The sequence below is a fragment of the Periplaneta americana genome, chromosome 5, assembly GCF_040183065.1.
Source record: "Periplaneta americana isolate PAMFEO1 chromosome 5, P.americana_PAMFEO1_priV1, whole genome shotgun sequence".
NCBI classification, from domain to species: domain Eukaryota; kingdom Metazoa; phylum Arthropoda; class Insecta; order Blattodea; family Blattidae; genus Periplaneta; species Periplaneta americana.
Window position 1 is genome coordinate 106730453 of NC_091121.1, and position 12478 is coordinate 106742930.

General features: G+C 37.9%; 1 protein-coding gene across 2 annotated transcripts in view; it reads right to left on the reverse strand.

The window, feature by feature from the left end:
* Nucleotides 1–7915: 7915 nt before the first annotated feature.
* The window catches only part of ssp3 (short spindle 3), a 383163-nt gene continuing 378600 nt past the window's right edge, over nucleotides 7916–12478 (reverse strand). For both annotated transcript variants that reach the window (XM_069826376.1, XM_069826375.1), the window contains exon 25: nucleotides 7916–10737. In XM_069826376.1, the coding sequence (XP_069682477.1) occupies nucleotides 10657–10737 (81 nt within the window). In that variant the 3' untranslated portion in view covers nucleotides 7916–10656. The remainder of the gene's footprint in view (nucleotides 10738–12478) is intronic.

Below are 12478 nucleotides of genomic sequence, written 5' to 3' on the forward strand. Positions count from 1 at the left end.
GTTTTCTATAAATACTTCCTTTATTACCAAGCGAGTGGACTGAATGCTCGTTTATTGCTCAGACGATCCGGATTTCGTTTTGTTACGGACAACAAACTTGGCAGTGCTTTGTTGTAGTCTTCTTTAGCAAATCCTTATGTTGAATCCTAAACTAAGTCACGAGCGTTTCAATTATATAGGGTGTCTCAGAAATAGACCGACAAAATTGTCTGGAATGCTCTTTATTTCAAAGCAATAGAAAATCAAAATCTAACTGAAACAATTCTTGAGATATCAAATAAACATGATTTGTGATTAGGCAGTGTGTTGGTGTACATACGTATTGTACATTTCTTTACTACCTGGCATCGAAGTATCAACTTCTAACTGCTGCGGAATCAGAGAACAGCTCTCCATACACTGCCTAATCGCTCTGAGTTAGATTGAGAATGTATAATTTTACCTATTAATGAAGAAGAAACTAATTGAGTAAAAAGAAACAAGACATTGCGAATATCTTTCCTACAAATAACACATACCCTTTCCCTTCTTTCGGCCTTTCAGTGATTGTCTAATTTTCATTATTGGAACTCTGGGCTTTAAGAAATCCACCGAATGATAACTTCAAAATATGTTAATTATAACTTCGTCGGAGTTTTCACTGGCATATTTCTTTATTCTATGCCTACTACCACAACTAACTTGTCGGTCTATTTTTGAGATATCCTGTATTATTTTCTATTCAACAATTGAAAATCTTATTAATTGGCTACTCGCGGTATTCTCAAGGGATGAAAAATACTTACCTCGACTTTCTTTGGAAAGAAAACAATACGGAATCGACAGTATCTTCCCCATTTCAACGTTCGTAGTTGTTCGTTTCTCGGGTGATTTCCTTCGTTTGTTTATATATCACGTTGACTGTTCGTTAAGGCAGTGGTTCCTAACCGGTGTGTCGCACAGTCCTATGAAGTGTGTCGCGAAATTTTGGAATTGAAAAATAAATTTTATGCCATCCAGAAAGTCTCTTTACAACTCATTTTTTATTTACAACGAAATCTTTGATATGACACCTTTTATTTTGAGACAGAATTTACCAATGAAATGTGAAGACCTGCAACAATGTTCAGTTCAATTTTTCTGCCTGACGATAATTCGAATGAAAGTGAACACCTGCAACAATGCTTAGTAATTCGTTTACTCTTCCCACTTAGTAATAAACAGAGTTTAGAATCATCGGAACATATTGGCCAGTTTCAATATATAGTATACGTGTGAGCGGGTGATAAAGCACTTTTAATAAAATAGTCGCACTATTTAAATTTTATCATGGACAAATTTTGAATTCGAAAAAGACAATCTGAATCGAGTTCTGGGTTAGATCACTGCAGTGCTAATTCAAATAATGTGAGCGAAAATTCCCTCAGGGTTCACAAAAACGTAGGGGAGAGTCGGGTAGTATCGGACACCGGGTAATATCGGACAGTGCGTTTCTTTCATCTACCACCATATGGTAGTACCTGAATGATATGGTTACGTTTCTCTATGCGACATCACAGAAACGTAACCATGTCAATCAGGTACTATCATAGTGTGGTAGATGAAAGAAACTCACTGTCCGATACTACCAGATTCTCCCCTACTGGGTTTCGTAAATATAGCGATGAATACTTGCAATATGGTTTTACGTGGCGTGGAGATGAATATAAACAAAATCCCGAGTGCCTTATATGCGGAAATGTTTTGTCAAATCAGTCGATGGTGTCTAATAAATTAAAATGGCATTTACAACTGCCGTTTTCAAAAGTCATTGTGACTGGTTGTTATTATTATATTAGTATTATTACTAATAAAAAACAAATAAGTGTGTCGCGATATCGTAGACGTTTGGTAAAGTGTGTCGTCAATCAAAAAAATGTTGGGAACCACTGTGTTAGGGAACTCCATCATATGCCTATCAGATGTGGAGATCAAACGAAATACGAATATATCCACACTGCAAAACGACTACACATAACACATCATCTCGTCCATACTGAGTATCTCCTACTGTGTAGGTAAAGTGACGGCAGGATCATCAATTCGTTGCACAACTCTAATATCGTTTTAAAATTAGAAGTAATACTCCACTGTACGGGAAAAGAACTGGTCTCCCTACCCCAATTATCTCCTGGCTTAGTTGCCTCATGGGTGGTATCTTATTGGTGTCACTTGAGGTTCAGACCTGTCTTCGGACAATTGACTAAACAACACCATTGTATTAACTTCAAATCCGGAGCGCTGTCTTCCATTACTTGCAGAAGCGATAAGAAACGAGGGGAAGAAACACGTCACTTTGTCGTCATTAGACAGTTAAAAGCAATCCTTCATTCTAACGAGAAAGTAATATAGTCAAACAATTATGCTCAGCGCATTTCGAACTGGTAGATCAAGGTTACGTACAAACGTTCAAACCACGCACGAGTGACTGAGATGAAAACTGTGAAATGAAACACTGGTAATCTCGGCTGTCCCAGCTGACTGTAGGTGAGGAGAAAGGTGCAGGGATGGGGTAAGCACACGTGGCAAATGCAGTCCATTGCTTGACCTTGGCAGTTCGAAATGTGCTGATAATAGTAAAATGTTCTACAGTGAAACCTCTCTCTTCAGGGACCTCTTTAAAGCGGCTTCCTTTTATAACGGACAAAATTATAAAAGTCCCCAGGCAAAGGGATAGGAAATTCCATACTGCATCTGCTCAAAATTAATACTCTGCAAAACGAACAAGCCAATACTCGTATTCATGCTTTCCACGTTCACTGCAACACTCTGTAGTTTTCAGACTTCTAATTCAAACTTCTACTTTCTTTTCTGTAATACCATGCATAACTATGAAAGCCTTTAGCCCTATCTTCGGAAAATATATATATATTGTAGTAATTCTTAATGCAAAAAATGTTGTCAATTAAAACTTTTTTCTTGCAAACCCCTCAGTGAATTTTAAATTTATTTAGCCCGTTGTATACACAAAAATATGTTACATATGCTCTATTTTTTCTACATTCGTATCTTTTATTACTTCTGAGAAAAATGCACCCAAAATTGAGGAATTTAACATTGTTAGATATGAAAACTTTGACACCATTTTCCTGCACTTACTTATTTTTTGTGACATTGGTAGGGCCTACACTGTTCTCAGAAAGTATTGTACCCAGAAGGCTGAAATTAATATACAATATCAATGTGATGGAATTTTACACAGTAGGTTAAAAAATTAAATTTATTTCTATTTTAGGCAAAATTAAAAAAAATTATAATAATTTGCAGTCATTCTTGATGCAAAAAAATGTTATCAATGATTTTTTGTCAACCGCTCAGTGGAATTTTAAATTTATTTACCCGGTTGTACAGATAAAGGTACGTTACATAAGCCCAATTTTTTCTACATTTGTATCTTTTATAATTTCTGAGAAAAGTGTATCAAAATTCAAGAATTTAACATTGTAATTAAGATATGGAAGTACAGACTCCTCTTAACTGGTCGCACAACTCCTCAGCAGTGATGGTAATATGACTATTAATAAGGAAGAGTGAGATGAAATAAAAGGGAAGCAATAAGATCTCCCCATAGCTTTTTATCCACCACATACCTCAAAGAACTTCAAGAACAAGGAGTGGAAATCTTTTATTTCTTACCATTCCCAACGAAGTCACTATGATCAGCGAAATGAATTACAGAAAATTCAAAATAGGAAGAAATACATACCGCAACGAAAAACAACTTTAAATAGAAGAAAAATGAAAGAACTTCGGGTTTGTAAAACCTCTAGTAGTTCGGATTGACATCTGTATTACAGACATTCGCTCAACTCTCGGGTTCAGGTGGAAACAAGGCAGTTTCAGTATAATAATTCTCTCATTCTCACTGCTTCACATGTGGCCGGCCTCCTTTTCTCCCCTCGAAATCTCATCAATCCATCATTCTTTATTTAGTGCAATTCAGTAGTTTAGTCGCGCAAACTTGGTTAACAAGTGAGCGGCTCGAGTTAGTCGGGGAGCGCAGGTGTTCAGCTCCAAGTAATTCGCCGTAATGTTCACCTGAATTGCTAACGACGCTGCACCACACGGTGCAATACACGTTATGATGATGACAAACGGAAATGCCGTCCGTATCTCTCTGTATCATTAACCACTTCTTTTCTTAAATGCAAGTCCTCAGTTTCAATTAATGTTTAACGAGGTTGTACACATACACATTGTACTCCTTAATACGCTGCCGAGCAAACCAAAACGCACCACTTAGATATTTTTAGAAAAAAAAAAAAAAAATGCTATTCTACATGTAATATATCCTAACATCATTTTAAAGTATAGCTTTATAAATTTTTATTTCGACCAAGGTTGGCCTTTCGAGAGCCAAATTTAATTTAGAGAACTCCACCTGGAGCCAGACTATGCCATAAGTTTAGTTCTATGCGTGAGGAAAGAAAAAGATAACTTACAATATGTACATATGATTTAATAAATGGTCATATGCCTGGAAATTTGCCATTATCGCAAAATTGTAGAAAACTGTGTGACAGTGAATGCAAAAAAAAAAATAGTAGCAATAGTACTTGAAGCAAGTAAAGCGATAGGTTTGGAAGTATATCCCGAAAAGACAAAGTATATGATTATGTCTCGTGACCAGAATATTGTACGAAATGGAAACATTTGGAGGTTTATCTTTCGAAGAGGTGGAAAAATTCAAATATCTTGGAGCAACAGTAACAAATATGACACTCGGGAGGAAATTAAACGCAGAATAAATATGGGAAATGCTTGTTATTATTCGGTTGAGAAGCTTTTGTCATCTCTGTCGTCGATTTGCAAAAGGGGGCACGTCCAAAGTGTTGGGAAATCGCAAAAAAATAAATAAATAAATAAATAAAATAATAATAATAATAATAATAATAATAATAATAGACTTAAAAGATTAGAATGTTCATTGATCCTGAATGTATGTACCCATAGTGACCTAATTAGAAAAAAATATATATGGACATTTTAATTCAACTCATAGTTTTTGCGATTTTCCAACACTTTGTTATTTTGGACATGTCCTCTTTTGCAAATCGACGACAGATCTAGTCTGTTGTCAAAAAATCTGAAAGTTAGAATTTATAAAACAGTTATATTACTGGTTGTTCTCTATGGTTTTGAAACTTGGACTCTCTCTTTGAGAGAGGAACAGAGATTAAGGGTGTTTGTGAATAAGGTTCTTAGGAAAAAATTTTGGGCTAAGAGGGATGAAGTTACAGGAGAATGGAGAAAGTTACATAATGCAGAACTGCACGCATTGTATTCTTTACCTGACATAATTAGGAACATTAAATCCAGACGTTTGAGATGGGCAGGGCATGTGGCACGTATGGGCGAATCCAGAAATGCATAATTATAGAGTGTTAGTTGGGAGACCGGACGGAAAAAAACCTTTGAGGACGAGACGTAGATGGGAGGATAATATTAAAATGGATTTGAGGGAGGTGGGATATGATGATAGAGACTGGATTAATCTTGCACAGGATAGGGACCGATGGCGGGCTTATGTGAAGGCGGCAATGAACATGTGGGTTCCTTAAAAGCCATTTGTAAGTAAGTAAGTAGCAATGGGTAACGTTTTGGTCAGAGTAGTTTTTTCAAAAGACAACTCCAATAATCTGACAAGCAAACATTCTGATGGCGGCAGATAAAAGGTTATTTTTTTCTCCCACCATGTTAATAATGTCAAAACAAGTGCTTGTACAAATTTTGGCCACTCGAACGCAATTACGAGGGCCGTAAAAATAGCCTAAGTTTCTCCGAAAGAAAGAAAACACAATGTCACTGAAAAAAAATTATTGGAACAGATACAACTATTGAGCTATTTTTCAACATATTTCCCACTGGAATTGAACATTTGTCATACCATGAGGTCGACAGAGAGGTGCAGATGGCTGTCACAAACTGGTTCCGATCCCAGGCGGCAGACTTCTACGACACAGGGCTAGAAAGTTGATCCCACGGTATGACAAATGTCCCAATTTCGGTGAGGAATATTATGTTAAAAAATATCTCAGCAATTGCTGTATCAGTTCCAATAAATATTTCCATGAAATTGTTTTCTTTCTGTAAACGGCACCAGGGAAAATTATTTTTTACAGCCCTCGTAATTGCGTTCGAGTAGCCAAAATTTGTATAAGCACTTGTTTTGATATTGTTAACATGGCGTAAGAAAAAAAGTAACATTTTTATCTGCCCCCATCAGAATGTTTGCTTGTGAGATGTGTTGACAAAGATAGAAAAATGCATATTAATTGAGAGGGTCAGAAGCAAAGGGGTACAAGTGACTTTTCTAAGAACATAAGTTAAGTGAATCCACGGAAGCTAAAATATTTAAAATTTTAATGGCAAAGGAATGCATCTTTTAACCACACTACACACTAAAAAATTTCACGGAATTTACGAAATCTTAAGTACTTTTAACCCTAGATCATATATACCCAGATTGCTCGGCCTTACAGGCTATGATGTAACAACTTTTGTCAGGTTTACTCTGCTGCCATCTAGTTGTTACATAAGGAGTCATGTCATAACTCCCATTTGAATTGCATTAGCCATCTCGTGTTCGTTTACGGCGGACGGGTGGCGATCCTGGCGGTTGTTCTCTTCAAAGTGCTGCCGATTTTAACATAGGGATGAGCAATCTGTTACATAGGCCTATAAGATCTAGGTTTTAACCACATTTTCTCACAAATAGCTTAAGTGCACTTACATCCCTTTGCTTCTGACTCCCTCAATTATGATTTAGGTTTTAGTAGTTCTTAAGGTCCAATTTAGGTTTTTCTTTTAGGTTCAACAGAATTTACATATTATATGACTCTTACGACCATGATTCGGAAAATTATCTGAGAAATTATGGATTTAGAAGTAAGGAAAAAAAAAAAGGTAAAAACCAATAAATGCGGTGGGTCCCTAGTCATCACTCTTGGAGTAGAGCTGCAGGAGGGCTTACTCTGATCGTTCCTGGAACTTCAAGACAAGTCCAGTCTTATTAGAAGAAAGATTGAAACTTCAAAAGTGAATATCCAACACAGTGAGAACGTAATCAGTCTACTGTAATACACTGTCAAATTGTGAAGCGTCCCTATAAATGTGAATACTATATTGGTACAGTAGAAAAAAATATGATTTTGAAAAGTACACCTCTGAGTCCAGGGAGCCGGAAGAAACCTGATCTCGTATCGAATCCGGCCCGCGGGCCGCCAGAGATCATCGCTCATTGAGACAAATATATATATATATATATATATATATATATATATATATATATATATTTTAACACACAGAACCATTAAACGGGAAAGAACAGAAATCGTGAATTATGCTCTTCTCGTGACACTTGAATTCATTTGGTACGAATTATTTTGGCACAAAGAACTATTTGATCACCACTTAATATTAACCCGGCACACTCACATTCATACACATTTCCAGACTCTAGACACCCATGCAATTTTTCTTTTCCAAGAAAAATTCACCGAGAGCCAAGCCCGGGAATCGAACGCGGGACCTCCAGATCTGGAAGCCAGCATGCTCACCAACAGACCACGGAGGCAGACTTAACAGAAATTAAAACACGTAATCAGAGCCATGGTGTGTTTGCACAACTCATTTAAACATGGTTGCAAACATGGCGTATAGAAAGTGAATTTAGGGTTGGATTGAATGTTAAGGATGTGCAATGAAAAAATAGTGACATTAAGATTTAATTATGTTTCCCTAAAGAGGTGCAAAAAAAATGCATACATACCGGGTAAGTGTGAAAAGATCGAGGACTGAACAGAATCTTCAGATAATCCAGATCCTAGGGCACACAGGGAATAATAATAATAATAATAATAATAATAATAATAATAATAATAATAATAATAACAAATTTATGTACATAACTCAATTAATTTATTAATATATTAGAAATTGCCATGAATACTTAATCTAAATGGGAAGATTGGGTCAAATGGGAGCACGCAGTAAATGCATACATTACAGTTACAATACTATATTGCACACAGGCATGAACAATCATAAGTTGTCAGTATACACTAAATTACTTCGCAGGAGATATCAGTATTACAAAGGACAAATAACATTCGATGTCACTTGCCTCAAAACTGCTGTTGGAACATCGTTTTATACAGTGGACTATGTGTAGAGATTGAAAAGATGTGTATAGCCAGTTATTTCTTACTTATTTTCTATAAAAAAAGTAGTTTTCTCTTCAATTCATCTGTAACACGATAATTAAAATTAAACAATTCGTACTATATCATTCACAATACCGAAATAGTACATTACGATACAAGGTTGACAAGTGCTTTTAACAAAATCGAGGAAAAGTTTGAAAAACTCGCTCTGCTCGGTTTTCAATTTCCGAGAATTTATAATGCACTTCACAAACGTGTATTGTACAACATTTTTTCCACGATCATATTTTTTTAAATTTCAAATACAATATGTTTTATATAAATCTAGCTTTCAAGCCTTGGTTTTTCTGAACCGACGCATGCGACGTGCGAGGTGTGAGGCTCGCCTCGCACAAATCCGGACTACACGAGAGATAGTGAGTGGTTTCTATGGCTGCGAGGTGCGCAGACCTCGCATCTCGCAGTTATAGAAACTGCTCACTACCTCTCGTGTAGTCCGGATTTGTGCGAGGCGGGCCTCGCACCTCGCACGTCGCATGCGTTGGTTCAGAAAACCCAAGGCTTTAGATAAAGCTCCCTGTGAAGCAGACTTGAATAATTTCAAGGAATATTTAGAACAAAGCTTTCGCAAAACTGCACTGCACTGTAATGGTAAATAAGTAACAATAGGTGCACTGTAATGGGTCTATTTCAGTATAGTTTTATGTTAAGAGGAATAATATCCTTAGCAACAAGTTTCTGTGTGGAAATTCTAACTTTCAAGGCCTAACAACAATAGCTGTAAATACAGCAAAAAAATATGATCGTGCAAAAATCACTTTTTTTTCTCTACTATATTTGTGAATATTTTCTAACATATTTAATAATTCTGAATTATGAAATTGAATTAGAATGACAGTAATAACTTCTCATTTCCTGTATGGAAAATATTTGCTAAAGAAAATTAGATTTGGCTGCTTCAGAAATAATGTTAAGATATTATCAATAAGCTGCTTGCATAGTTTTCATTATACCAAGGAAGTGCCCCAAAATGTTCTGCACAATGGAACTTGTTTACAGTTCTCAGAGAATTTCTTTGCGGAGGCCGGGGAACTGAAAGTCTTGGTGTTATTGTATCTGGGCGCTGACGGATTTGTCAGCCCGCATGCCGCAATAACACATCGACAAGTGGCGACGACTGACGTGCAGTAAATCCCTACCTACTTCCTTTCTGCTGCATTCTGCTCTCACACTAGTAAGTACTTTTAGCACAATGGATTAGCAGCCCAAATACTAGCTGTCAAAATATTATGAACGTTACATAAATACGACAAAAAAAACTAAGTCAACTGTCAATGAGGAAAACCTTTCAGGTTCTCTTTGCAGACTAAGTCAAGATATCTACGTCTAACCTACATCTCTCCGAACGAGAAATATACACTTTAATTTTAACCTGGAGTAAGCGAGTATATCGTATGAATCCAGGCAAGTGGTAGTATGTTAGGACATGCTAGTAACTATAGAGTTAAAATTAAATGTGTATATAAACAGCAACGGCCTAGGGTATGTATAATGTGTTTGAAGATGCGGCTCCGAAGGCATCAAGTGTAAATTATTCACTTACCGGAGTTGTCATCACAGGCAATATCTTGGAATGGTGAAAGACATCACAGCGTGCAGTTTGTGAATATACAAGCTGAAGACACACTAGTGGAATGGAACATTGTAAACAAGGAGAAGTGTTGACATCTCTAGTTTTAATATTTATGTCGAGCTTTCTAATACTGTAACGAATTGGAGTCTGGAAGGAATGGAAGTTACGAGGAGCTGGATTAAGTTATATCTATACAACGCAGAACGCCTTGTAAATACAAGGAAGATCCATTTCAAGAAGGCACAAACTATTACGCGACAAAGAGAAAAATGTAAAGAAAACAGAGTCTCAATAGGTAACAATACTGCTCAACTATCGGTATAGTTTTCTACAGAAAAGAACAAAAGTAAACACCGTCGTACGCGAGACTAGCAACATTTGGACGTTTGCAGACTAGCACAGCATATTATTACACAGTAACGCCTCGATGTTTTGCTTGTATAACACATACTATAGGCCTATTACTGTTAGTTCTGTTAAGCCAGAGGCCAGGGTTCAGTAGCATCTATTAGTTCTCATGCATTAGCAATGCACGGCAATATTGACATTTTGGATGCATTGTTCCTGTACGATGTTAGCAAGTACAGTATATAATTAGTTTAGATTCTAGATCCAGCAGATACCGCTGTGGCAGAATGAATATCACAACCACTCCGTTACGGGAATGCTGTGTGCTGTACGCAATCTTCAATCCGGCGTGGACTTCGGACAGTTTGCGTTTTCACGAGCAATCTCATTTCTGCATGCAACTCTTTAACCAGAAAATTCACAACGTCTTCTTAAGACATGAAGCACTGTGAGGGTCGGATTCCTCCTGCATTCTGGTCGCCGATATCACATTCAAGCGGCACTACTTCCGCTCAGAAGCAGCACCAAATGATTCTTCTTGCCTACTTCGGAGCCCTTGAATTCCTCCAGTAACTGTGAACAGATACAGCAAGTTAACGATTACAACAAATGTGATTTCAGTTGTGTTGGTTGTTACTTTTATGACAATAATTCACATTTTAAAATCTACTAGACATTTTAGTATAATACTGTGAACGAAATTAGAATTGCATTTTATGTAATAACTAGAGGCCGGATGTTGATAACCTAAAAATCTACTTCAAATGATCACTAAAATGCTCTTAAAATAATGAAAAAATGACGTAGAATTAAACGAAAATGACATTTAAATATCATTCACCGTACTCGCACCACAACTTCTTAAAATTAGTCACCTTGTTTCAATGACTACCCTGCAAATCTCGGAGAAAGGAGGCAACTTCCTGTAATTGACTAAGATAAAGAAAAAGAGCATGCAACAGAATGAAAGTTTTAAAGGAAAACTATAGATTTCAATCTGGGTTTACAATGTGTTTCAATCAAGGGTGGTCCATTTCAGTGCCTTCATTCTTCGTCTCCTCTTTCCGTTCTTCACTTTTGTTACTAGACCTTCCAGATGGGGAGGTAAATGACAAAACAAATTGTGGGTGCAGCGTGCATTCTTGCAATACTTGTATTAAAATACTGTATAATGTAGTACGTCCCTTCCGAACCATATTGGGGACACAACGTCGTATTATCCGCGAAACGGTGAAAGTAAGTTTCCCCCCTTCAAAACATACGAGGCGCATCCAGAAAGTAAGTTTCCCGATTTTTTCCCCTTGATAGTAAACGTAATTAGCCGTGTCAATTGCGCATGCGTAACAAATCTATGAAGTATCAATCATATCCCAGCCGGACAGGTCCCGCCTGGTGTCAGTAGCGTGGCAGCAGTGGTCCGAAATGGATCCTTCCTTCTCCCGCCGCCTGCGAGGTTCGGTCAGTTATAAAGTTCTTTAATGCACAAAGCATTGCGCCAATTGAAATTCATCGGCAGCTCTGTCAGGTTTATGGGCCGAACATCATGAGTAAGCAGATGGTGCGTCGCTGGTGTAGGCAGTTTTCCGAAGGTCGTCAAAGTGTCCATGATGAAGAGCGCAGTGGGCGACTGTCCCTCATCAATGATGATCGTGTTGAGCTGGTGCGGCAGTGCATCATGAGAACCGTCGCTTCACGATTACGGAGCTGAGCAGCCATTTTCCGCAGATATCGCGATCCTTGTTGCATGAGATTGCCACTAAGCACCTGCTGTTCAAAAAAGTGTGTACCAGGTGGGTGCCGAAAAACCTGATACCCGAACACAAAATGCAACGTTTAGGAGCAGCACTGACATTTCTGCAACGGTATCACGATGACGGCGACGAGTTCCTCGACAGGATCGTCACGGGCGATGAGATTTGGATTTCGCACTTCATCCCGGAAACCAAGCAGCAGTCAATGCATTGGCGGCATAGTGGATCTCCGGTCAGGACGAAATTCAAACAGACGCTGTCGGTACGGAAAGTGATGAGCACGGTGTTCTGGGACAGGAAGGGCATTCTGCCCATTGACTTCCTTCCAAGAGGTGAAACAGTGAACGCTGACCGTTACTGTGAAACATTGCGAAAATTGCGACGTGCCATTCAAAACAAGAGGCGTGGAATGCTTACTGCAGGTGTTGTGCTCCTCCATGACAATGCTCGTCCACATACGGCTCGGCGCACAGCAGCTGTCTTGACGGAATTTGGCTGGGAGTTGTTTGATCATCCACCCTACAGTCCTGATCTTGCTCCCAGCGATTTTCACGTTTTCTTGC